The sequence below is a fragment of the Solanum lycopersicum genome, chromosome 1, assembly GCF_036512215.1.
Source record: "Solanum lycopersicum chromosome 1, SLM_r2.1".
NCBI lineage: Eukaryota > Viridiplantae > Streptophyta > Magnoliopsida > Solanales > Solanaceae > Solanum > Solanum lycopersicum.
The window spans coordinates 84481221-84508202 of NC_090800.1; the positions used below are offsets into that span (position 1 = coordinate 84481221).

General features: G+C 35.6%; 7 protein-coding genes across 8 annotated transcripts; 4 read left to right on the top strand and 3 right to left on the bottom strand.

Moving 5' to 3' along the window:
• Nucleotides 1-1901: 1901 nt before the first annotated feature.
• On the top strand, nucleotides 1902-3228 carry LOC101256925 (deoxyuridine 5'-triphosphate nucleotidohydrolase-like). The gene is made up of 3 exons (XM_004231197.5): nucleotides 1902-2175; nucleotides 2303-2394; nucleotides 2697-3228. Exons 1-3 carry the CDS (start codon nucleotides 2060-2062, stop codon nucleotides 2939-2941), a joined length of 453 nt encoding a protein of 150 aa, XP_004231245.2. The 5' UTR covers nucleotides 1902-2059; the 3' UTR covers nucleotides 2942-3228.
• A 1719-nt stretch (nucleotides 3229-4947) lies between these two features.
• On the top strand, nucleotides 4948-15355 carry TCTR2 (CTR1-like protein kinase). The gene is given in 13 exon segments (NM_001247839.2): nucleotides 4948-5487; nucleotides 6554-6976; nucleotides 7825-7928; nucleotides 8156-9297; nucleotides 9910-9950; nucleotides 10241-10309; nucleotides 12306-12406; nucleotides 13231-13309; nucleotides 13414-13512; nucleotides 14055-14123; nucleotides 14248-14297; nucleotides 14631-14807; nucleotides 14889-15355. Coding segments are annotated over 13 exon segments (2949 nt in total). The 5' UTR covers nucleotides 4948-5028; the 3' UTR covers nucleotides 15025-15355.
• A 343-nt stretch (nucleotides 15356-15698) lies between these two features.
• On the bottom strand, nucleotides 15699-16304 carry LOC101257220 (uncharacterized). Its single transcript, XM_019211180.3, has one exon. It carries the CDS (start codon nucleotides 16302-16304, stop codon nucleotides 15801-15803), a length of 504 nt encoding a protein of 167 aa, XP_019066725.1. The 3' UTR covers nucleotides 15699-15800.
• Nucleotides 16188-19443, top strand: LOC101247163 (elongation factor 1-delta 1). 2 transcript variants are annotated; one of them, XM_004230085.5, is made up of 9 exons: nucleotides 16188-16318; nucleotides 16768-16946; nucleotides 17534-17649; nucleotides 17749-17865; nucleotides 18011-18101; nucleotides 18318-18444; nucleotides 18668-18781; nucleotides 18988-19149; nucleotides 19290-19443. In XM_004230085.5, coding segments are annotated over exons 3-9 (699 nt in total). In that variant the 5' UTR covers nucleotides 16188-16318; nucleotides 16768-16946; nucleotides 17534-17563; the 3' UTR covers nucleotides 19292-19443. The 2 variants fall into 2 exon arrangements, with proteins under 2 accessions (XP_004230133.1, XP_004230132.1); XM_004230084.5 differs by lacking the exons at nucleotides 16188-16318; nucleotides 19290-19443 and having other exon boundaries at nucleotides 16806-16946; nucleotides 18988-19157.
• A 269-nt stretch (nucleotides 19444-19712) lies between these two features.
• Nucleotides 19713-20883, bottom strand: LOC101248425 (uncharacterized). The gene is made up of 2 exons (XM_004230089.5): nucleotides 20209-20883; nucleotides 19713-20138 (listed from the first exon to the last, which is right to left on the bottom strand). Exons 1-2 carry the CDS (start codon nucleotides 20435-20437, stop codon nucleotides 19852-19854), a joined length of 516 nt encoding a protein of 171 aa, XP_004230137.1. The 5' UTR covers nucleotides 20438-20883; the 3' UTR covers nucleotides 19713-19851.
• A 19-nt stretch (nucleotides 20884-20902) lies between these two features.
• Nucleotides 20903-21403, bottom strand: LOC109118983 (uncharacterized). Its single transcript, XM_019211182.3, has one exon. It carries the CDS (start codon nucleotides 21401-21403, stop codon nucleotides 20903-20905), a length of 501 nt encoding a protein of 166 aa, XP_019066727.1.
• A 72-nt stretch (nucleotides 21404-21475) lies between these two features.
• On the top strand, nucleotides 21476-26711 carry LOC101247662 (uncharacterized). The gene is made up of 4 exons (XM_004230086.5): nucleotides 21476-22975; nucleotides 23063-23212; nucleotides 25156-25341; nucleotides 26162-26711. Exons 1-4 carry the CDS (start codon nucleotides 21971-21973, stop codon nucleotides 26240-26242), a joined length of 1422 nt encoding a protein of 473 aa, XP_004230134.1. The 5' UTR covers nucleotides 21476-21970; the 3' UTR covers nucleotides 26243-26711.
• Nucleotides 26712-26982: the final 271 nt, after the last annotated feature.

Below are 26982 nucleotides of genomic sequence, written 5' to 3' on the forward strand. Positions count from 1 at the left end.
ATACATCTAATAGGCATATACATATACGACTAAAAATCATATTAGAAAACATATACTTATACAACTTACGACTTACAATTGTATGCAAAAATGCAGTTGCTACATATACATATTTATATTTAGATGCATATAATAAACAAATAAAATCACAACAAAAAACACAGTGACACGACGTACAGCCAAGTAAGTTTTTTATTTTGTATACAGATTCCAAGTATATACTTATGCAATTGATTTTTATGTTTGAGTATACCAAAATATACATATTAATAGTCATAGCAAACATAAAATTTGTTATGGATCACAATTATGCAAGCTACAGTTATAACATACAAATATATTTTTACGTTTGCTAAATTTAAAATTTGAAATTGTATGAAATAGCAAATCATTAATTCATATTAAATGTTATAGTCATAGTTTATTTTGATTGTAATTCGTAGCAAACATTTCAATTTTTTTGTCACCTGATTCGGTATACAATTAGCCAATTTATATATTTCGGTATAAAATGTGTGTTGTGTTTGTATAAAACGAGAGAATAGTGTATATACATATACAAATACATATATTTTCGTCTGATACACTTATAATTATATAAATACAGATCTTATTAAATAATTAACAATGTATAAATAAACTATACCAAATTGAACAATTTGTATAAAATTTGATTTTTCTAGCGAACTATACAAATTAAAAGTTTCATAACAAACATAAAATTTGTTATGTAGCACAATTATATAGGCTATAATTATCACATACAAATATAACTTTTATATTTGTTATGCGTGAAAGTTACTTTTATGAGCTAAAGTAGGCATCTACAGTTAAAGCTACTTTTTATGAATTACTTTTTTAATTCACTATTGTTACAAAATTTATTCAATTTACAAATTATAAGATGCTCTTTCGTTTGCATCATGTTTAGTTTTTTTTCTAATTTAACTTTAATATGTGTGTGATGCATCTTTAATTCATGTTTAATTTATTTTATAATTTATTATGTCTCTCATTTCGTTACGATTATATTACTTATTTATCGAGTTATTAACTTTTCCAAATATTACTCAAAAACAATATTATTGTTACATCTCCAACCAAATTGAGGTTGATTACATGTATCGTTACTGACCATGTCATCACAGTATTTAAGTTCACCTCACCCATATATTATCCAACAAAGTTATGATACGTCTTTACTTATTTTAAGCATGATAAGGTCAAACTATGTTATGTCATCCTTTTGGAGTCCGCACAAATTGGTTCTTAGCATGAAATTGATGTCAATTATCCTACTTTCCTTTTCCTTATAAACTACATTATGCATCACAATTTTTGTTAATATTCCACCATATCTGGTAATATTTAATCATCAAGGTTAAAGAGAAACAAAAATAAAGATATTAACGGTTTACTATAACTTATTTTACTTAGTTGCTTCTCTTTCTTTTGAAAGATCGAAAAAAGCTCATAGTCTATGTTGGTTTGAAAGTAATCATAACCTCATGCGAAAGCTTCTAATTGCAAATCATAACGGTGATAAATTAGATGACAAATAAAACTATACTAATATGCATAATATTATTATATGATTTGGTCATTTGACCTACATATAAAGTTAAAAAATAATATAAAGAGAAATTTTCCTACATTGTAAATGTTATTATCTTTTTGATATGAAAAAAGTGATTTTTAACGAATATAATTTAAATATTTTCATGTAACAAAAAAACTAAATATGAAAGATAAATATCTTTTTTTTTTCAATAAAAACAATTATGATAAAATTTTGATTTTCTTCAAGAAAGAATAAATAAAACTCAAACATGATTAAAAAAATCAGACAAAACCCTAAGAAATTTAATAATACGTTTTTGGATTTAATCGGAATTTGCCCTCCATTTGTGTATGTTTACAATGGCGGGAACTTTTGGCGCTATTCTGCATTTTCTGGTTGTATATTACCTCCACATCAATATTTATCCGCAAACTTGAAACCCTTGTTACGCCGCTCTTACAATTTCTCCTTCCGAAGCTTCTCTACTTCAAAAAAAAAATGGCTGCAAATGGCATAGCTTCCTCTGCTCTCTTCTTCCGCGTCAAAAAGCTCTCTGATAACGCTGTTCTGCCCTCCAGAGGCTCTCCTCTCTCTGCTGGTTATGATCTATCCAGGTTTCCCCTTTTTCTTTTTTTGATGTATTTAGACTTCACAAAATTGATGTTTTCCCAAAAAAATTTGTATGTGTTTGATTAATTCAACCTTTTGGGATCTGATTTATTTCTTCTGTTTTTGTTGCAGTGCAACAGAGATGAAAGTGCCTGCCAGGGGAAAGGCTCTAGTACCTACAGATCTTAGTATTGCCGTTCCTGAAGGAACATATGCCCGTATAGGTATATTCTTGCCCCTTTTTTCACTATGATTGGTACAATTTGACGAAAAATGATGAGATAGTATAGTATCGAACTAATTGCCCGGCTTTTAACACCTCGTCTCAACCCTAAAGTTGCGAATTTGAGTCACACCTAAGCGAACTCCTGACTCTCGTTGTATTCAACCTCCCACACCTTATCACTAGACCATTTGTGCCTGTTTGAACAATTTTAGTCGAATAAATTTGTGATAGTTGGATATTTGAAATTTAATTGTGAATATTAGGGGCTAATTCGATGGTGATATGTTTTAATTTTTATAGCTCCAAGATCAGGATTGACCTGGAAGCATTCTATAGACGTTGGGGCAGGTGTGATAGATGCGGACTACAGGGGACCCGTTGGAGTAATACTTTTCAACCATTGTGATGTTGATTTTGAAGTTAAAATTGGTGACAGAATAGCTCAATTGATCATTGAGAAAATCATCGTGCCAGAAGTTGAGGAGGTTGATGATCTAGACTCGACAGTTAGAGGCTCCGGAGGCTTTGGATCAACTGGAGTTTGAAATCTTTTAACTTGAATTCAAATCATATATATTTATCAGGATGTTGTGCTTGCTTTATGCTTTGCCAATGTTGATCTGTGCTTTATGTTCTCCTACGAGTTTAGGTTTTCTTTTGTCCAATGGGAGGGAAATTTCTTAAGATAAAATGATATTGGCGAAATTTTGTTTAGAAGACACTTTTTAAGTTTTTGATGAATTAGATCCAAATATTTCAGTAAAAAACACTTATTAGGACATGTTTCATTGTATTTAGAGTTTTTACTTTATCAACTAATATTTCTATGAAATGTGACGTTGAATGATCAACAAAATTTCTCCCAACACTAGCAGGATCAATATTGAATTTAGAAAAATTGGAATATGATAAAAGAATGTGATTTGAGCTCATAAGTCATAACTTAATGATATTTTGTAAATAAAGTATGTTAGGAAACAATTTCGTCACTTTTATAAAATAATGATAAGATTTGTGTACGTTTTATTTTTTTTTTACTTCAGTTTTGGATTTTAGTGGACATATTGTTGTTGGTTTCTTACTAATCCAATTTCTCTACACTTCAAATTCTGTACTTTTATAGGTTTTATATACATGGTTACCTCTTTGGTTAATGGTATGATCCTATTAAGTAAATTGTAAATACATAACAGAGAAACAAAGTTCCTCATCTACACGAGTGACTATTATTACTTTGACATTATTTAGAAATCATTAGTCGATAAATGACTTGCCTAATATGGCGGCGGAGCAAAGTTTCCTCAACAATATTGTTCGCTTGATATTCAATAATAAATCATTAGTTCATCTCTATTGAGTTGTAGTGTTTCCTTTAATTCAATTGATTTATATAATACATAATCAACAACATCAAAGTTAAACACCGTATGCTTGTTAAATTTTCGTAGGTTGATTGAAAATATTAAAAAAAAATTACAGTATTTTATATAGTCGATTTAATTTATTTGAAATTGCATGATAGTTGTAAGTTTAAAAGGAGGGAGTATGAGACGAAATGTTTTAGTACATAGATGTAAGTTTCGAGACATGAAGCCTAAGTCTCATAGATCTATGGAGCATAATTTCATAATCTTATCACTAATAAAATTAGGAAAATTAAAACTTTAATATTTTACGAAATAAATTTAATAAATAACCCATGAAAATAGAATAAGAATATTATGATTTTTATTTGAAAAAGGTATTAGTAATCTATAATGAAAAAAAGTATTACAATTAGTATTTAAATAATAATAATAATAAAAATAATATGATTTAAAGCAAAAAAATGAAAATTTAAAAATAAAAATTAAACAAATGCCTTGGACATACTCTTTTACGTCTAGTCTAGTGCTTATACTCGCTCCATTTCAAAAAGAATGTCATAGTTTGACTTGAAACGGAGTTTAAAAAAAAAAGAAACTTTTTAATCTTGTGGTTATAAATTAAAGTTATGTCAAATGTACCAAAATGCCCTTAAATCTTGTGGTTTTAAACATATCACGTGGAAAGTTAAAATTACAGTGTTATAAAAAAAAAAAGGGATCCTTTTTTTTAAACAAACTAAAAAAAAAATAAAATTATTCTTTTTAAAACGAAAAGAATATTTTTAAATTTAAAGCTTACCTCCGAAATTCTAGAACTTTAACGCCCTATAAATTTATATGCCTTCAATTTACGCTCCAAAGCCTTTTCTTAACGGAAATTGCCCCACAAATGTTTTTGAAAACCCCTCCTAGTTATTGATGTAATGTGAGAAAATCTACTATTGATGCTTGTCTTCTACTTTTAGAAATAGTTGTACTTTAGAAGAATGTTTCATTTTCCTTACTTTTGGGGCACAAAAAGAAAATTCAGTAAAAATAGCGCGTTAAGGTCATTTCGCGTAAATTTACTCAACTCCATGCCCTAATTTAGTCGCCCCAATATCCACCTCCTTAAGCTTTCCCTCCTCTCTTTCTCTCTCTAGAATGCCCTTTACCTTTTTACAGTCAATATGAGAGAGAGAGAGTGTATGAAGACTAACAGTAGTAGCAGTTGATTAGTATATACTGAAAGGAAAAAGTAAAGGTATGATATAGAGAGAGAAACAATGAAACACATTTTCAAGAAGCTTCATCATTCAAATCGATCGAACGATGCTCAATCTACTTCATCAATATCATCGTCATCTTCACCTGCATCATCGTTGTCTTCGGCGTCATGTACTACTGATCATCGGAATTCCAATTCGGTTTCTCAATCACCGTTGAGTCCTTCCACGATTTCAACTGCGTCAACGACGACCACTCCTGCTGCTCCAGTGGGGGCTGGTGGTGGTGGTGGAGGAGGGAATTTATCTACGATCAACAGACAGCAGGACTATTATACTTCGGAGGAAGAGTATCAAGTGCAACTTGCCCTAGCTTTGAGTGTGTCATCCTCCCAGTCTCAAGATCCTTTTCCCTCTGATGTTAATTCAAGCAATGGTCATGGTGTAGGGCGAACCGCTGTTGACTTGGCACGTGATAGAGAGGATGCCGCTGCGGACTTGCTATCGAGGCAGTATTGGGTAAATCTTGAAAAAATTCTTGAATTGTTGTTGAATTTGCTTCCATTAATTTTCACATTGTTAATTAAGCTGATGGTCTTATTAAACTTGCTATTTGTGATTAGTTCAAATTCAAGTGAGAATATCTCCTTATCTGCTGTTATGACCTTTTGGTATTGTCACGCTAGTGTAGCACTTTGAGTTGTAAACTTGGCAAACAATGTAACTGGTAAAAGGTTAGATTCAGTAACTGAAGTGAAGGGTTAGCCTTTTTCTTGATTTTTTAGAAAATATATTGTTAAACAACAACAATATACCCCGTGAAATCCTACAAGTGGGGTTATGGGACAGGGTAGAGTGTACGTAAAGGTACAAAGGTTGTTTACGATAAACCGTCAGTCAAGGTTTAGAACACTAAGAAAAAGAAATAAGTGAGTTAGACATGGAAGACCAAGATGCGGAGTTGTAGTTTAGATTACGTGTTTCAAGCAAAATGTTAAACTTGGGGTGCTGATCTATCCAAAACTCAAGCATTGCAGCACCTTACCATCTATTATATAAATTACATTGATTTGTTGTATTTCTGTATTTTTCAAATAGAAGCCTGACAAAGGAATTGTTTAGCGAGGATATTAAGGTATGCCACATATTTCGTCTTTTTTTCTTGTGACAGGGATGCAGAGATTTTGCAAAGTTGCAAGCACATTTTCTCTATTCAGCTTCTTATGTTTCTTAGCTGGTTCGAGTTTAAACATTCCGTATAATGGATATTTAAGTATCATAGGTGATAAGACTATGACTGCCTAACATCTCTGACATGCTATTTTTAATTTGAAAGGCACATGCATTTTTTTGGTTCAATAGGATTTGTCTTGTTATATCTGTCGTTTGTTTCATCGTAAAGATTTGAATAGGTTCCTTTCCTAACAATACTTTATCGATTCGGTTATTCCCTTTTGGGCCTCCCCTCTAAAAGCTTAATAATTTCTATTATATAGCTAATTCCTGGAATATGTTTTCTATTGAAGATGATTGTCAGTTTGGTTCTCATAATTTGGTTTCCAATCTTTTGTCTCACTTATTTCAGGATTATGGTGTGATGGATTATGAGGAGAAAGTTGTTGATGGCTTCTATGATGTATATAATCTCTTTACAGATCCAGCAAGTCGTGGGAAAATGCCATCTCTTTCTGAACTTGAAACAAATCCTGGGACTTCTAACTTTGAAGGCGTGATAATTAATCAGAGAATTGACCCCTCCTTGGAAGAGTTGATGCAGATTGCACACTGTATTACATTGGACTGCCCTGCCAGTGAGATTAGTCTGTTAGTACTGAGGCTTTCTGAACTTGTAACTGGGCATTTAGGTGGCCCAGTAAAGGATGCAAATATCATATTGGCCAAATGGATGGAAATTAGCACTGAGTTGAGGACATCACTTCACACCAGTGTGTTGCCAATCGGATCCCTAAAAATTGGGCTTTCACGTCACCGTGCACTGCTTTTTAAGGTGATTATCATAATAAAATGTTGTGCCTGTTTCTTTCATTGGGACAGAGGGATTTAATAACTTGCCATCCATAATAACAAGCATTGGATAGAGGCGATGTTACTTGGCTTTCCGTTGATTAGATATACTTAATTGATGTTTGAACAGTGCTTATTACGCTTGGAAATAGGTGTTGAGGATCTTTTGCGTAAAATTTTACAATTTCTTCAACAGTTTAGGACTTTTTAATAATGACAATAAACCATTTACTTAACTGTTATCCATGATAAACCTCTATCAAGGAAAACTTTCAATGTAGAAAGTTATAGTTACAATTTAAAATGATTTTTCTGCCTAAATCTGTTTGCTTCATCTCATAGGTAATATATATAATAAGGCTATGCTCTTTATGTTTAGTCTTGCAATATTTCATCTATTACTTTAAAGTTTTAGATTAGATGCGTGTTCTCTTTCACAACTTTCAATACATTTAGCAGAGAACTTGGGAAGTACCTCTCATCTTCAAGAATCTTTAGATGTTCTGTAATCTACCTAGAGCTGGGCCAATTTAATCTGCATCATTAATTTACAAAGCTTTTGTTACCTTGCACCATTACAATTCAACTCGAACTATGCAGAGTCTTCTTCTGTACTTGTGACCTCATTCAACTGGACCTCTTAAACTTTGTAAAGGTATCTTTGAGAGGGTTGAATGTAATTCTTTTATTTTAACCACATATAAGTATCGCTTAGTGGGAATTTTTCTATTGAAGTTTGGCAACGTTATGCTCTTATGGCATTTAAGTGACTAGTGTCTTGTCTAATAAGATTTGTATCATCTTCATCGCTGTTGTTTTTACTTGAGGCAGGTACTAGCTGACCATGTTGGAATACCCTGTAGACTTGTTAAAGGGAGTCACTACACTGGTGTTGAAGATGATGCTGTCAACATTGTGAAGTTACCGAATGATAGGTGAATTATGAAGTTCAATAGCTTTTCTCAAATCTAACTATAGTCATCAATCCAATTCCATGAAACACATGATCTTTCTTCATTTGTCACTTCAAACTGTATCTCTTATTTGTTGCGGCAAATGCATTATTGTGCAGATGTGCATGTATTGCGACATTTGTATTTTATTGATTTTTGTTGTGTAGCTCTCTACATTTTCAACCTCTAAATCAATTCTTTGCCTTCAGCGAGTTTTTGGTTGATCTCATGGGAGCACCAGGCACACTCATACCGGCTGATGTTCTGAGTGCAAAGGATGCTTCTTTTAACAGTCCGAAATTGAACAAGATTCCAAGTTTGCCGTCCAATAGTCATTCTGGAGTTTCCTACCCGAGACGGAACTTGTTATCTGGTCAAAATTCTGTGTTAGGAGATGATTTCTCCGGTAGATCTAAGCCCGAGAAGATAGAATCAGTTCATTCAATCTCTGATGCAGGTGGTAGCTCCACTGCTGGTTCTTCAGGAATCAACAAAAGACCATCTTCTAATCAGGTTGATTGGACTTCACCGTTAGCAATTGGAACTTCTTTGTACAAAGGAGGCCGTGGACCCAATGCCGCTGGTGATGGCTTGAGGTTGAATGTAAATGTTGTTCCTTATGATCAGAATAACCCTGAGGATCCAAAAAATCTTTTTGCTGATCTTAATCCGTTTCAAATAAAAGGCTCTGGCAACACATTACTGCAGAAAAATCCTGCTAGAAACAAAGTCAGTGAGTTGCAACAGCCAATAAATACTTTGATCCCCGGACGGCCTCCTGCCCCTATGATGTGGAAAAATCGATATGCACCCAATGAGGTGCCCCGGAAAAACGAATCTGATTCTGAGGGACTTTTTCCAAAGAAGAACGGTGGATCTAGTGGGTATAATATATCATCAATCGCATCTACCAGCTCAAATATACCGCAGAAGTCTTCTACTGATACCTCCAGGTTACATGGAAATTCACGGCCTGCCTATAGAGGAAATGATGAGGTTGCTTCCACTAGGAATAACAGTTCCATATTATCAGCTGAGCTTGAATTTAGAAGGTTGTCTGTTCAGAACAGTCAAAACAATAATAGAGAAACAAGTCAATGGGAGGGGCACAGTTTGCAGAGTGACGACTTAAATAGGACACAAGCATATGGAGATGATATTATTGTGGAAAGTGATCACACAAGAAATTTGCAAGCTCAGTCAATAGGAACCAATATTAAATTGAAGGAGCCAGAAAATCCAACTTCTTCAGGGAATCTAGGTCCAAGTCAGGTTGATCCTGTGTTTGATGATGTTGGTGATTGTGAGATTCCATGGGAAGATCTTGTCATTGGCGAGAGGATTGGTCTTGGTAAGCCTTTATTAATCTTGATTGAAATATCTTGCGATGACAATGGTGCAAATGCATTTAAACCTCATATTTTTTTTATATTTGTACAACACTTTATCTCAACCCGAAGTTTCATTAAGATATATACTTACTTGGGTTTGGGTGGGGCCAGTAAAAATATTTATTTATCTCCAATCATTTCCATCCATTGGATGGGGAAATGAATAGTAAATGTGAGATTTTCTAATATTTTCTACCTAGTGCTTGTCATGAGGAGTGAATAGTGTGGATGTCTGTTTATGTAGGTTTAATATTTTATTGGAGATTTCTCAGTTGCTTGGTTCATAAAGGTGAAAATAAAAAGGGACTCAACTTACTCTCTCATCTCCATCTACATGAATGCAATCAAAGATTTGTCCACTGAATCATTTTGCTTTTGTGTTTCTATATACACTAACAGTGTAATGATTTTAAACACTGTCAGTGACTTTTAACTTGTGATGGGAGGTTAATTACTATTTTTATCAGATCACTGGTTGATGCCTATCAAGAGGTTTACCTGTAATTACCTAATAAGATACATGATTGTGTAAATATCTTTTCTTCACCCTGAACTTCTGTTTCTATTTTCAGGTTCCTATGGAGAGGTTTACCATGCAGATTGGAATGGCACTGTAAGTGATTTCATTTCAAATATTCCCAGGAGCGTTTAATTTCATGTTCCTATTAATTAATTGTTACTAGCCATGCAATCAGATTAATGGCTTAAAGTTCTGAGTTGTCAGTGCGTTCTTTGCTATATATCCTCTATAGCTGTCAAATTTCATCAAATTCCAGTATTCTAATGTGTGCTTTTTGTATCATCAAATATTTTGTTGTCATTAAGTGAAAGCTTTTGTATTGATGTAATTGCTTGAGTGTATTAAATATTGAGTGTGTTTGCTTGTGAATCTGTCTATAACAGGAGGTTGCTGTAAAGAAGTTCCTCGATCAGGATTTCTCAGGTGCAGCGTTGGCTGAGTTTAAGAGAGAGGTTAGGATTCTGCACTGTTATGCTTACTGCTTGATGCCTGCACTGAAGTATAAAAATCTAAAGAGTACTGGAAACACGTTCTGGTTTCCAGTGCTCTTCTAATTTTTTAAAAGAGGTTATGCCTGTATAGTCCCAAGAAGGTGTGGTACATGTTTCCAGTACTCTAATTTTTTTAAAAGAGGTTATGCCTGCATAGTCCCAAGAAGCTGGTCCTGTAATTTTCTGGTTCTGTATAATCACTTCTAGAAATGTACTGTCATTCACATTTATGATAGATCTAAAAACCTGTTTGACTAAAGGGAAGTTTTATTAGCTGTTGGTTTTTGCATTTATGGGTGTCTGCTGGCATAACCTCGTATTAACATCATCGTGTTCTTTGTGGTGGAGTCCATTGTAGCTGTAAGAGAACCTTTTGTCTGTTTTCAAGAGTCCTGGATGGTTTGCCCACAAACTATATGTGCTGGCATAATCTATCTGAAGACCAGGTTTAAGTTGTTAATTTGACTTAAAGGTATTTTAGTGCCAACATGAATCTGTAACAGTTGTTATCAATTCTCCCTATCATTTTTGTTCTATCATGTCGTTAACTCTCAAAATCGTGCAAGGCTCTCAAATGGTCTGACCATTAGATGTTCCCCTCATCATTTGAAATGGGTCAGGGCTTTATTGAATCTGATTGAATTTGACCAGGGGATGCTCTCATGAAAACTAATATTCTGTTTTGCCAAAAATTGTAGACACATATGAAGAGAATACTAGGATAGTGGTTGAAAAGTTAGATTGATAGAGAAGACATCAAATTAAAGTTACAAATTTTGAGTAGCAAAAAATAATTTGGATTCTTGAAAGTTGCGAGAAGTGTGTGAATGATATTATTAGTCAATGGTGTCATAGTTTTTGTATAGTACCAACTTGAAAAGAGTTGTAAAAATTGGAATGAAGTACTCTTCGATATTTTATTCCATTCTATTCATAGAAAGATTGACTTACCCTTATATCGGGATGTGAAAATTTATGTCACCAAATATCTTTGTTGTCTTTACTACCTAAAAATGACATGTATAAATATTTCCCATCACGAGCATGACTTGTGTATCTTCCATTCTTGTTTCAGTTTATGTTTTTGGTTTTGAAAAGATAAGATTTGTATTATATCACTGTAATATCAGGTTCAGATCCAAAAGTGACAAAAATATTAGGTGATTTTTTTTTTCATTTGTCCTAAGCATGGGTGGACAGAGTTCCTGCACCTGATGCTGGTGAGAGGTCATAGGTATCTCATGGAATTAGTCGAAGTGTGCAAAATCTGGTCTGGACGCCTCAATCATCAAAAAAAGTTTATCACAGTATTCCATCCTGCAGTAAAAAAAATTCTTGCAGGTATCCATAATTACAAGGGGATTATTGGGAAGATCTTCTAATCCTATATCAAAAACTTACAAGGATCCTAACATATCCATAAGTGAATCTGGATCTTCCATGTATTCCCGTTACCAAAAATAAAACAACACCAAGCAATTCATTTTCAGCTACTGAATAGTATTGCAGTTGTTCTCAAAACTTCTCTGATTCCCTTCTCTTCACACCAGATACTAGCAGGGATAATTTTCCATCTCTCCTTTTGGATAGAGAGGCTGCTGTAACTATCCAGACTTCCAAAGCATGCACAATTCTCCCTAGCATCACACATGACATTCCTTTTATGCTAGTAAATAACCTCTATAGCTGAGTTGTGATCTTACAATGCAGGAAAAGATGATTAACTTTCAGCTTTAGTTTGTCAATTCCATTTTCGTAGGACCTTGTTTGACGAGAATAGTAGGTCTGATCTTCTACATTAGCTGCTAATCAGTTTCGGATAGGTCTTCTTGTGTACTTTGAAGAGATATTCCTCAGACGTAATGTTTGTCGTATTTCTTTTGTTTGCTGCTCAACTTTCTTCCTGTTAAAATGCATCATTAATTAACATATTAACATGATTGGTTCTTAATGGCAGGTGCGCATCATGCGTCGATTACGACATCCAAATGTTGTTCGTTTTATGGGTGCTATAACTCGGCCGCCCCACCTTTCTATTATCACTGAATTCCTACCACGGTATGCTTGTATTTTAATTTCAACCCTTTTTTTCTTCCATATTGTTATCATTAGTAAGATTTTGGTTATTGTGGACTTTTTCCTTCGACATACTTGTTCTGAAAAGATATGGGTTAGGTGCAAGCACTCGATGCAAATTATTCACTATACATTTAAGTAGTAAAAGTTGAATATATGTGTACCAGTTACTTGCCAATACTTGTTTCTTACTCATATTTGGTTCGGTAATCCATGTAAAAGATAGTGTCCACTGGTGCAAACTACAAAGAGAGCATGATTCTTTTATATTGTGCATAAATCGTTGTATCAGTTTCCCTATATATAGCACCCTGGACGTTCTTCATTCAGGCCTAATAAGTGTTTGGAAAAAAAGAAGCAGCAAAAACAGTTAATATGTTGAGATTTTAATGATTCAAACCTTACAAACTATGCATCTCTCATATTCACTCAGCTAACATAAATATTCTTCTGGGTGTCTTTATTAGCAATTAAGGATGATGAATCCATGAGAAGAAGGTTTATCATTTGGATTAATATTTATTTATTATAAACCTTTGGTTTGATCACCTTATAATTGTTTCCACGTTATATGGTTTTTGAGAACTCTCCAAGAATTTTCTTCTAATATGATGTAAATACTACGGAGATGAATGCTAAATTCTTTCCTTGTTGTGTTCGATTTGTGGTACTACAAAGTGCCAATTGTTGATGTCTCTTTCAGCCATAGTTATTAAACAGTATCTGATTATGGCAATTAATAAGTGATTTTGAAAAAAAATTCTTGTGAAGGATGAATTACTCATCCAATATATCATGCTTTTCAGAGGTAGCTTATATCGGATAATTCATCGTCCTCATTTTCAAATTGATGAAAGGCAGAGAATCAAAATGGCCCTTGATGTGGTAAGGTTTAACATCATCTTTACATGATCAATATTGCTGGATCTTCGGACCAATTGATCAGCATATTTTTGCTTATGTTGATCTTTGATGTTCTCTTATTGCAGGCAAAGGGCATGGATTGCTTACATACAAGCAACCCTACAATTGTTCACCGTGATCTGAAGTCACCTAATCTTTTGGTTGATACGGACTGGAATGTTAAGGTAATTCGTTTTCTAATGTTTTCATGTTCTCGTTACCTTGCATGAACTGGTGTTATTTTTGAGCGAGCAAAATTTATCATTTTCTCCTAGTGTTATGGTTGAGTGCAAGGTGGGATGTGTGAATTAGCTCACATTATGAGTTTGAACCTTGTCGTGGAGATAGTTGGGTATTTAAGTGGAGAGAAGTGGGAAGGATGAACCTAATTTCCACTGGACTTCGAACTGCTCCCCAATCAGCCCTTGAGGACTTCTCGGTTACTAAAAGTTGTTCTTATTATGGTTATAAAAAAAGTTGATCTTATTTATGGTTTGTTGAGTTGGTTGTAAACCCTAAATGTTTCAGTGCAATGCTCACCGACTGTGTGAACTTTGAGCAAACTTTTGTAGCAATGCAATTGTGTGGTTTTGTTCATTTTGAAGGGGGTGTATACTTGGTTGTGGTTGTTTGTATTAGTAACTCTGGATCTGTGAGAACCATTCCTTAATTTGTCGGATGTCTTTGGAGAGACTACTATTAGTAACTCTTAAATCTTGGAATGCAGGTATGTGATTTTGGCTTGTCTCGGTTGAAGCACAACACATTTTTGTCTTCCAAATCAACAGCTGGAACGGTGAGAACAATGTATCTGTTTTCTATTGGTTAGATGTATTCCGTTGCTATGAAGTTTGGATACTAGTTATTTCCTTTCTTCACTTGCTTTCGTTATTGTCTAACCTAGTTTTTTAATTCCATAGCCTGAGTGGATGGCACCAGAAGTTCTCCGCAATGAACCTTCGAATGAGAAGTGAGTTAAGAATTTCTTTACTAATTCCATGTTTTCGCTCATAGTCTGTGCAGAGATATTCTTGTAGTTTCAAACTTATAAAATAGTGAATATAACCTGGAGGATTGTAGTGGCATAGTCTGTTGGTGAACTCTTTTAACACTCCGTATCTTAATTTTGAACTGAACGTGGTTTCCAGAATGAACATTTTCCTTTGTGGAATTCTTGGTCACGTAGGATGAAATGAGCTCATAGATGGCTAAGTTTTGAACGTGTTTATTTTGCAGCAGATTTTGTACTTGCTGAGTTCTCCATGCTATGTGTTCCTCGGCTAAAATTTTGGTCATTTGACAGGTGTGACATATACAGTTTTGGTGTCATTCTATGGGAACTTGCTACCTTAAGATTACCTTGGAGTGGAATGAATCCTATGCAAGTGGTGGGAGCTGTTGGCTTCCAGAATAAACGCCTTGAAATTCCCAAGGAACTTGATCCTATAGTAGCAAGAATAATATGGGAATGTTGGCAAACGTAAGAGTGACATACACCTTTATCTTTTCTTTTTTCAAGATGCAGAAAATGCTAATTACCTCGTACATGTATTTTTTCCAGCGATCCAAACTTGCGTCCATCATTTGCACAGCTAACTGTGGCTTTAACACCATTGCAACGACTTGTCATTCCTGCCTATGTAGATCAGCTGAACTCCCGCTTGCCTCAGGAAATCTCAGTAAATTCTACCCCGTAAATTTCCTCGTCTTCCTCAAGTGCTGATCACTTGGGAAAAAGAAGGTTTCTGGTTTCGCTCATTTGCAAAAATGGAAAGATTCTTGGCGAAGTGGGTAAATGGTTCTTGTTGCTCAGAGATGATTTAGGAAGAAAAAGCAAAAGCAACCTTGGTAGTGGTCCTTAAATGTGTTGTTACTTGTATAGTGGTTGTGTATAAGTTGATCCCAAAGGGAACGGGTGTCTTTCTGAGTTGTATAGTCTTAATGATCATAAATTCGTTGGTTGAAAAACCCCCCTTCGAAATAATGGGGTGGTGCCGCACATAATCCCTGTATAGTCTATACAACAGAAGCTAAGTTGTCTCTTATAATGAATATATATGGTTGCCTTCAAAAACAGTACTACAATATCTCACGTATTATGCCAAATCTTTCTTTCTTTAGTTTGTACTACAACTTTGAATATCTCAATCGTTTATGTCATAGCTTTAACAGAGCGTTAGTATTTCCCCATAGTCTCTGGATAGTAAACCATAAAATCAACCACATTTGCAGTTTTCTTAATGCTTGTATAATTTGTTATTGAACCTTGGCAGAGAAATCCAGCCTCCTCAAAACCTTATGAGAAGCCTTGTTCTGCGAATCAGCATACCAAGCTTTACAATTCCAGGAAAGTCAATGAATATGCGAGGGATTCTTGATAAAACTCAACGCTTCTTTTGAATTCAAAGTATTCAATCAATGTATTTAAACTAACAATACAATATATCAGGTCCAAGCAAGCAAGTTATAAATGTCATGAATCAGTGGAAAGAAAACTATAAAGTACAACGTCCTTGATTTCACCTTTGAAGTAAAAATACTTTCTAAACATACCCTCTTTTCTAAACCCAGCCTTCTCCAACACTCTATGTGATGCTTTATTCTTAGCATCAGTTAATGCTTGCAGTCTTACTATTTCAGGAAACTCTTCCAAAATCAAAGGAATTGCCATCTCTACAGCCTTGGGTGTAATCCCCTGTCCCCAAAACTCAACTGCTAAAGCATATCCTACCTCGGCCCGACACCTATCATCGCCTGATCCGGGCCGAGCCACCACGATTCCGACTGAACGATCGTCAATGCATATGGATCGACGCCAAGGAATGGAGGATTTGTGGATGAAGGTGAGGGCTTCATCTTTGGAAATCAATGTACTGAAATGGATGGAGCGGGTTACGCGATCATCGGATGCCCATGAGAGTACATCATCAACGTCCGTTGATCTGTATGGACGGAGAGTGATTCTTGATGAATCCATTTAGCTAGACTGATGTAAGATCTATGCTCAGCCTTGTAGGATACACTTCTATATAAGAAAAAAAATGTACAAATTATAGTGTGTGTTTGGTCCAATCAAAATATAGTAATCACTTTAAATTTATTTCTCACTTTTTTTTTTTTAAAAAAAATAGAAATATAATTTACGATCTATAACTAAATATTAAAAGAAGAAGAGAACTGAGTCGAATTTTAGAAGTGAGGAGATAAGTTATATCAATGAATAGCAAAGAACAACTTGGATTAGTGAATACAAACGTATCACATATGTGAGTGGATACAATATGTATTAGTGAACACAATTATATCAAATGTATATGAAATATAGAAGTTCTTAGTGAATAACTATGAAGTTTTTTGGACATGATTTCAAACTTATAGCATTTGTATAGTAAATACATACATAACACATATTTGCAATTTTTCGTATATTTATTTCTCAGGGGAAGTCCTTCAGGCAGGCCCAATATGACAGAGTTATGTTTAATGGGCCTCAACACATGTCGATGTTAGGGCTTCAGCCAGGGTATTTTGGTCTTTCCGAGCACACATTCTGCTAAGTATAGGGTGCTGCTTCACACAGTTCATCACATTTGTTCAGCTCTGTTGTATCTCTTCCAATGTATGTATCTCCTTCATCTATTCGCTTTACTGATTCTTCGTTTAATGTTGCCTCTTGCTCGAATTTGTGTGCGATTCTGCGTTTTCGTATGTATATAGATTTGAGTCTCATGAAACATATGATATATCCTTGTGTATTTGTTTGAATTCAATTTTATTCATTCGGATTTGTAACTTTTCTTGGGCCTATAGCCACTGCTTTAGTGGCGGCGACGCCTTCAGGATTGCATTGATGGGTAGAGGAGTTTTAAGCTAAACCCAGATCGGAATAGTTTTTTCTTATATTATTATTAATACCTGTTTAGTGATTTGTAGTTGCCTTTCAAAATTTAGGCACACCCAATTACACCATTGCATTCGGTGATGATTTTAGGCGTAGGTGAGGGTAATATATTGCGACTTTAACGGGTTTTTGGTCAAGGAGACCTAGAATACATGTTCTCACAATTCCATTGATTCTGGAATGTCAGATTAGTCGGGTAGTATATATGGTTTGTGTGCACCGAGTTGGTTGGTGAAATACGCAACATGTTAGTATTAATTGTTGGACAATGCAAGTGTTGATGTTGTATTCTTGTACAATTGCAGAGAGGCTTATATATATATTAGCACCAAGCAATGGCTGTTGCATTTCAGAACGTCAACTCTGAATCTGGCCTCAAGAAGCTTGACGACTTCCTCCTGACCCGCAGTTACATCAGTGGGTGAGTGAGTTACTATTGTATTGTGATTTACATGTTTACTCTGATGCTATTTTAATTGTATTCAAATGTGAATGTTTGTTGTTTAATCCATGTCTTCAGGTACCAAGCATCAAAGGATGATATCACTGTGTATTCATATCTAGCAAAACCTCCATCAGCTGAATATGTTAATGCATTGAGGTGGTATAAGCACATTGATGCACTTTTGAGAATCTCGTAAGTCCAAGAGCGTATTGACTTTGTATTTTCCTTTAGTATGTTTGATTGGTATTTTTAGTTTCTTCAACTTGTATCTTGGGAATTGTTAAGTACATTCTCCTTCCTTAGCAAACTGATCTCACTGAATGTCATTTTCCTGCAGTGGTGTATCCGGTGTAGGTGCTGGTGTTATTGTAGAGGGGTCTGCACCCATCACTGGGGCTGTTGCAACTCCCCCTGCTGATGACAGTAAGGTGTGACATTTATCTGTTCTGAATTGATATTTAGTTTGTGTTGCCTTCTCATTCTTGGTGCAGCTGTTTGGATTGCATCACAAAGTGAATTTTCTTTTTGTCATTGTCAGTCCCTTTATATCTTTTTAGCAGAATAATGCTATGTGAAACTGTGAATGGACTATTGCAATGAAATAATCTTCTGTCATCTGTTTCTCTTTGATTAACTGCCTCTAGGCCTCAGCTGCTGACGATGATGACGACGATGATGACGTTGACCTATTTGGTGAGGAGACTGAAGAGGAAAAGAAAGCTGCTGAAGAACGCGCTGCAGCATTGAAGGCTTCAGGGAAGAAGAAAGAATGTAAGTTTGTACTGTACTATCCTGTCTAAAATTTTCAATATCTGTTTTGATTTAAGAACTTGGAAAAGCATGTGTTGTTGCTGCCTAGTTAGTGGCTTCGTTTCGGTAAAGACTTTCTTACCTTTAACCAACCAAGTCGAACACTAAGAGGAGAAACTTGTTGGAACTTTGACGTTCATAATGAGCAAAGACTGACATTGCTTTTGATCTCATTTGACTTCAGCTGGCAAGTCCTCTGTTCTCATGGATGTCAAGCCATGGGATGATGAGACTGATATGAAAAAGCTTGAAGAAGCAGTTCGAAGTGTTACTATGGAAGGATTGACTTTTGGAGCATGTGAGTTTCTGTTTTTGTTCTATTGAGTTGAATTTTATTTTTTTACCTGAAGAGTTGAGAGACAATTGCTTTTGAATCACTTCAATAGCTTTTAGCATTTCTTTCTTGATTGCTCGTGTCTTATTCCATCAGTTCACTGTTTTGTCCAGAAAATTTTATTAAATTGTTGGTGTTTGTTGACAAGCATAACTGTGGTTTCATTTCAGCTAAACTTGTTCCTGTTGGATATGGTATAAAGAAGCTGCAAATTATGCTTACCATTGTGGATGATTTGGTCTCCGTGGATGATCTCATTGAGAATTATCTAACAGTTGAGCCTATCAATGAGTATGTGCAGAGCTGTGATATTGTTGCTTTCAACAAGATATGTAAGTAAATGATATACTGCTCATCTTTATTAAGTTGATGACTTTATCAAAAAAGAATATTAAGTTCCATTTCATATATCATACATGTGTACTATATTCCTGGTTCCTCTGTTAATCATTTGATGCTCTGCTTGTGACAGGATTTCTGCTGTTCTGAAGTTTTGATGGAAAGAGCTGGTGATCATTAGACTTTTCTTTTGTCGAAAGAGTGTGTACCTTATAAATTATCTGTTTTTTCTTCCTTTGTTTGGAAGAATAGTTACTTATAAAAATATTGATTTTGAATAGACTCAACTTTGCTGTTGCTGGTTCTCTTCATCGATAACGATAGAAATTGCAACATGGGTAATTTATATGGGTACCCATTCAAATTACTTAAATGAGTTCTGGATACCTATATAAAAGTTGGTAGTTAAAATGGGTAAACGAGGCTCATTTTTTTATAAAAGAAACAGAAGTGGAATTAATATTTTTCTTCAGGTTGTGCTATAGGGATTATACTTTCTTTAAAAGTAACTGATATAGGTCAACATTGATTTCAAAGTTTTAATATGGCACTCAAATTATCTCTCCAAGAATTCATAAATTTGATAGAAAGTTCATCTCAAAATAGCCATTGTCCCCCGGAGTTTCAGTGAAAACAACCTGGAACGATGACTAATTTCCAATTACATGTGCTAAGAAAGAATTGCGCCAGTGGTATCAGTAAATCGATTCAGTGGATAAGAGACTGTACATGAACAGATCCACTAATTTCCCCTTGTGATATCCATATTTTCTCAATTTTCCCTCCTTGATGAAACCCACCTTCTCCAGTACCCTTTGGGATGCCTTGTTCTCAACATCAACTAATGCCTGAAGCCTCATTACTTCAGAAAACTCACTGTACACTTGAGGGATCGTCAATTTGAGTGCTTCAGTACCAATCCCTTGCCCCCAATACTCAAAAGCAACAGCATATCCGACATCAGCTCGACTTCTATCGTCACCTGATACAGGGTATCCAGATCAGTCGAGCTAGTGAATGGAATGTGAAATGAGAATAAAGCAAAAGAATACCTGATCCTGGGAATACAGATACAAATCCAATGGAACGGTCATCGATGCATATAGATCGACGCCAAGGGTGGGGTATACATACATCCTTGATGAAGGTCAATGCCTCTTCTTTTGAGGTCAAAGTATCCCATCGGATGGTTTGAGTTACGCGATCATCGCCTGCCCATAACATCATATCGTCGACGTCCGATAACTTAAATGGACGCAGACTAATTCTTGAGGAGTTCATATCTATAATTCAAGTAGAACAGATCTCTCTCTCAGTATCAATAATTGGAGATTGGATGGTTTGTTGGTGTTCAATAATACATAACATATTATAATAGTAACATAAATGGAGTAATACCTACTCTTTATAATTGTTAGTCAAAGCTTTGGATTTTAAAATGGGAAAAATGACTGTGGGAATAGGCCGGACCACAACTATATATCGTAATAAAAGAGAGATAAATTAACTCAAATACTTTTCAAATTATGTTGATAATTTTGATATTCTGATGAGTCTGTTCGCACACAACTCAATAATCAATAATAAAAACAAAAAAAGAAGTAGAAAACATATATCTTTAATTTTCATGAAGGTATAATATACCATATACAAGTACAAGTAGAGTCTCGCAATACTAACATAATACATCGGTTATTTTCAATAGACTATCGACGGATGAAGTTGAAGGTTCATGAAGGTATAGGATCAGTGGAAAGAAAGAAAACTATAAAGTACAACATCCTTGATTTCACCTTTAAAGTATAAATACTTTCTTAAGGTACCATCTTTTGTAAACCCAGCCTTCTCTAACACTCTATGCGATGCTTTATGCTCAGCATTAGATAATGCTTGAAGCCTTACTATTTCAGGGAACTCTTCCAAAATCAAAGGAATTGCCATCTTCACAGCCTCCGTTGTAATCCCCTGTCCCCAATACTCAAATCCTAAAACATATCCTATCTCAGCTCGACATCTGTCATCACCCGATCCAGGTCGGGCCACCACCAACCCGATCGATCGATCGTCGATGCATATGGATCGACGCCAAGGTATGGAGGAGTTGTTGATGAAGTTCAACGCAGCCTCATTGGAAGTCAACGTGCTGAAATGGGTGGATAGGGTTATGCGATCATCAGATGCCCATGAGAGTACATCATCAACGTCCGTTGATCTGTATGGACGGAGAGTGATTTTTGATGAATCCATAGTTTGCTGCTAATTTTGTATCAGACTAATGTGAGGTGACAAAGGAGGATAATATCAGGAAAATGAATATAAATCGGATGAGTTTGCTCCAATCAATATATAATAAGACTAATAAGTCATTTTCTATGTTTAGTACCAAAAATGATAACTAATTCTTTTTCGTTTACTAGTATTTATTTCGGTTATTAGTATTGATATGAATTTTTAATACTAAATGAAGTAAGTAGTTAATTCAAATATATATATATATATTTTTTTTATTGGCAAACTAAATATACTAGAAAATGAAATTGATTGGCTATATGAGCTTTTATTTTATTGATTAGAATTGGAGGGATTGATTTATCCGAAAATTAAATTGTGTGCTCTAAAGTAGCAAATCACAAACTTGTGTTAAAATCCAATTCATGAAATTACGAATTAGTCCTATTAGAATCTTGTTTTTACAAAATCTAAACCCAAAACTATCACTTGAAACACTTTTCGTGCCGGGTCGTTAAACCCTCGTGCTGGAGACGAAGAAGCACCATTCCTCTTTGGGATCTCATTAACACTACTTCACAAGAAATGAGACGAAGCTTAAGCAAGCTTTCTCACTGCTCTATTGGCCGACCCATCACCGCCTCATCGGGTTCCGCTTTTTCCACTTTCTCCGGCGGCGGCGGAGGTGGTAGAGGCAGGGGACGAGGTTCCGATTCCCCAAACTTTGGATTTAGTCCGGGAAAATCCGCATCCGAAGACTCCAAACCGGAATCATCGACTCCTGCTACTCCATCTGGAACTGGACATGGACGAGGCCGAGGTAAACCATTACCTTCGTCCCCAATTGTTCCCTCATTTCACTCCTTCGTTGATAACCCTAATACTCCTGCTGGCCGTGGCCGAGGTGGGATCGGCCCGTTTTCTCCACCACCTCAGCCGCAACAACAGCAGCAGCAGCCACTGAGGAAACCGATTTTCTTTGCGAAGGAAGAAGAAACAACTGATTCAAATTCTAGTTCTTCAAATGCTCCAAAACCAAGAGATGATTCAAATCTCCCTTCTAGTGTAATATCAGTTTTGACTGGTGCGGGCCGAGGGAAGCCCTTGCAAACGGCTTCTTCTGTCTCTGAGAAGCCTAAGGAAGAGAATCGCCATCTCCGGCCTCGGCAGCAGAAAGTTGCAGATTCAGGGGAGAGAGCGAGCAGTCCACCTCCCCAGAGGTTGAGTAGGGAGGATGCAGTAAAAAAGGCTGTAGGGATATTATCAAGAAGTGATGATGGTGATGTTGGTGGTGGAAGGGGAATGGGAGGAGGTTTTAGAGGGAGGGGTGGTCGTGGTGCGGTGAGAGGCAGAGGAGGAAGGGGAAGGGGTAGAGGAAGAGGAAGAGGTCGTCGGGATGAGGAGAGAGGAGATGGTAATTTGGAGAGTGGCTTTTATCTAGGTGATGATGCTGATGGGGAGAAGTTGGCTGCGAAGCTTGGACCTGAAAGTATGAACACATTGGCGGAAGGCTTTGAAGAAATGAGTGCCAGAGTGTTGCCTTCTCCCATGGATGATGCATACTTAGAAGCCCTTCACACTAACATGATGGTAACATTTGGCTTGTTGAAAGATTTGTTTCATCCAAGTAATTTTAGTTGCTTTATATAGTTCTCTGATGTTACTTTTTTCCCGCAGATAGAGTGTGAACCAGAGTACCTGATGGGAGACTTTGAAAGCAATCCTGATATTGATGAGACACCTCCAATTCCTCTTCGTGATGCTCTTGAAAAAATGAAGCCATTCCTCATGGCATATGAAGGGATTAAAGATCAAGAAGAGTGGGAGGTAAAACGGGATTTAACTTGCTTCTACTTTTGTCATATTGCGTTCTGTTATATAAACCATTTGCTATATTTGTGTTGCCTCAGCTATGTTTAGTCAAACCTGTAAGGATCTTATACTTGCTGAATCCTGCCAAACCTTACTTGACATGATATTAGATTCTTAAACCATATCGTCATTTCCTCTATTTGTGATTTGATCTATCTTTTGAACTGTGTGCTTGTAAGATCTTCATTGTTTTTATGCTTTTATACTTCATGTATGCCCAGGACGTTTGAGCAAACATTGTACGGTACATCGATGTCCTAATCGCACTAATTTCATAAACTTAGAGAGGACTTAATTGATTTCTAGCTGACAATTCATGGCATATCACCCATGAATCTAGTGCTTTTACCTCAACTCCAAAAGTTTCACATTGCATTTTATGCTTAAAGTATTAGTCCTATATGCAAAAAGTAAGCCTAGGTGATGCCCTTTGGTTAGTGAAGAACTTTCAATATTGTTACTCTTTATTTAAGAAAAAAGGCCACTGCTATGCCTTGACCTCTCTATAGCAAAATAATTGATTTCATTGAATTAGGAGAGAAAGAGAGACTGGTGCGCCTGATTCACGAACTACACTAGTATTGATGTGGTTATATGAATGTTAGCTTGACAACGTCACAAGTTTTCAGGTTTCTGGATGTAATGATACCAAGCTTCAGTGGAATTTAGTATACATATCTATGCCTAGACGCCTTAATAAATAAAACTCTGTTGACTGTAGAAGGATCCAAGTACATGTAGTTATAGCGATTGTTCTATGATTCTTTATTCCTGAACCTTTGGGGATTGTACTGTATATAGTGGCAGGTTCAAAAGTCTCGAGCTTTTAGATGAAGCTTTATTATGGAAGTGTTTAGGCTAGTTTTCCTATTAAGAAGGATCAACTAAAAATGTCAATTTAGACTTCTTTCCTGATTGGGTATTCAGACTTCATGGGCCTAAGCAATCCCCTACTAGGGACATTCTTTCACAGTTGGAGACTTTGATTCATACACAGAAGTAAACTCTATGCTATGAGATTAAGAGAACATTGCCTTTAGTGTTGCTCATCCCTTGGTTCTCCCGCAAGGTAGTTCAAGTTGTGCCTCTTCCCTTACTCATGTCAACATCTATGAAATAACCACAGTTTTGTGAACAAAAAGCGCAAATAGGCAACAAGGCCCATGAGGTTTGGAGTGACAAGGGAGAAACAAGGGGAAGCCTTCTTTTTAGGTGAAGCGCATAATATAAGGATTTTTTTCTAAAAAGTCTAATGTATAAAATTTAGTACCATAATAATCAAATTGCTTTTAAAATAACTAATTTTAGCATCCAATATACAATGATATGAGTCCAAGTCCGACCCCTCCAAGTTGAGTTTCAGAGAACCAGCCATTTCGCGCGTGAATCACTTTGTGTTATTGCTCAAAATACATTATGTCTTCACCCATGAAACGATTGCCGTTCCTTCACATTCTTTAAGCAACAAATCAATGGCTCTTAACACCAAGGAGTCGTCGTGCAGGTATTAGTTATGCAGGTATTGGTTATTCCATCTTTTACCCCGCACAAGATAATACACCAATTTTCCGTCATAACTTATACATAACTTATAATTAGTTATGTGAGTTTCTTAATTGCAAACCAACCGTTATATTTATTTTATTCATGGATAACTAACTTCATAACTAGCTACCAAACATCTCTAAATAACCTTTTCCCCTTAATAATACAATAAGCTCCAGAACCAGCAGAATCACCCATTCTGTTTTCCTTGCAGTAAGTCTGGACACTATCCCGCTTGGGAAAGAAATTGTTTGACTTGATGATCATAAAAAATAAAGCAGTTAATCTCTTGGTAACTTCTTCTTTGTTGATCATCTTCTTTAGCTGACTTCACATCCTTTTTTTCCTTGCAGGAAGTCATCAAAGAAACTATGGAGACTGTCCCACTTATGAAAGAGATAGTTGATTACTACAGTGGGCCCGATAGAGTAACGGCAAAGCAACAGCAACAAGAGCTGGAAAGAGTAGCAAAAACTCTTCCAGAGAGTGCACCTAATTCAGTAAAGCGGTTCACAGAGCGTGCTGTTTTGTCTCTACAGGTCAAGTATTATCAAACATTCGTTTGCTTTTTTTTTTTTTTTGGATTAAGGGTAAGGTTGTATTCATCAGCATTAAGGACCTGCTGGAGACTTCCAAACATTTATTTGTTTTAATTATATTTTAAGTCTAATAAGAATGAAACCTCATTACTTGAATGTTAAGACATAGAAAACTGGTCTAAGAATGAAAGATTTCTCTCTGAGCATTAAAGAAATGAAAAACTGACTTACAAAATGAGGGAATCAATCATCTTATTTGGTACTAGTCTCTATGTATTGTTCTGTGGTTATCCCATCATAATTAGTAAAAAACAGTATGAAACTCAACACTTAAATTAAAGACGTGTGTCGTCCTTTGATTCTTGTGATCTTAAACTTGCCATGTAAAATGTTGAAATTGGAAAATTTACTACAATGTGTCATGTATAGATAGGTTATCCCCCCCACACCAACCACCCCACACACACACCCCAAAATGACTATTATGACTAGTCATCGTCTTCTATTTACTTATAAAAGAGTAACTATAGTGTTATATTTGAATATTATCAGTCATTATCATCTTTCTTTTCCCCATTTGTGGGATTACACTTGGTATGTTGTATTTTCATCTTTCTTTCTTTTTTTCATTTTTATATCAAAGGCCTTTGTCTCCTTTGAAGACTGTAATTTAGTTCTATGGATTAGTTGCTTGTTTTTTCTTGAATTGATCATGTATCTAAAAGATAAAGATGTCTTGTCATTGTTTCATCTTTTACCTGGACACTTGTTTCGCATGTTTCAACTGTGACGTAATATCTGACAGTTATCTATCTTACAGAGCAATCCGGGGTGGGGATTTGACAAGAAATGCCAGTTCATGGACAAGGTGGTAATGGAAGTCTCTCAGCACTACAAATAGATTCACTCCATTCCCACAAAAGGTGTCTTCAATATAGAAGTTGAGATAGATGTGCTTAAACAACAGCACTATGAGCGGAACGATGACTAGGAAATATTGCAATACAAGTTTGTTTACTAGAAATGCTGTGCGTTTGGTTTCTAATATGGAGATTTTGACATATTGATTTGACATTGAGACATCTAAGGTTGTCCATTGGCATTGAGACATCTCAGTTTTCAATAATTTGAAGATGATTTCTGGTAACTTTCTTAGCGCTTAGGTGTTTGGATTTGCTAAGTACTTGATGTAATAGATAGCCTACCATCACACGGTGCTGTCTTACCTTCAAGATACGAGGATCATACTTATCGAAATAATTTCAATCCTCCCTTTGGAGAGGCCTAAGTACTTGCAACTGTTCCTTTTTAGTTGCATCATTCTTACATACTATTAACAATACGGCTAAAGCAATGAATCCCTTTTCTCAGTTTTGTTGAGTTTCTTCTCAATTGTTAGGCAAAGTATCATGTATTTTACATTTAAACAGTGAAAACATGCCCCCCAACAGATGAGGATCATCTCTCTTTCAGTCATTTTATATCTGAATTTTTATTTTCTGAAAGTAGTGAGGAGTAATAGATTGAAAATATTCTGGAGAATTGCAGATCATTTTACCAAAAAAAGTGGTCTGAAGATTCCACCAGAGCGCCTCTACTTCTAACAGGTCATGGAACTAGACCAGAATCATTAACAAGTGA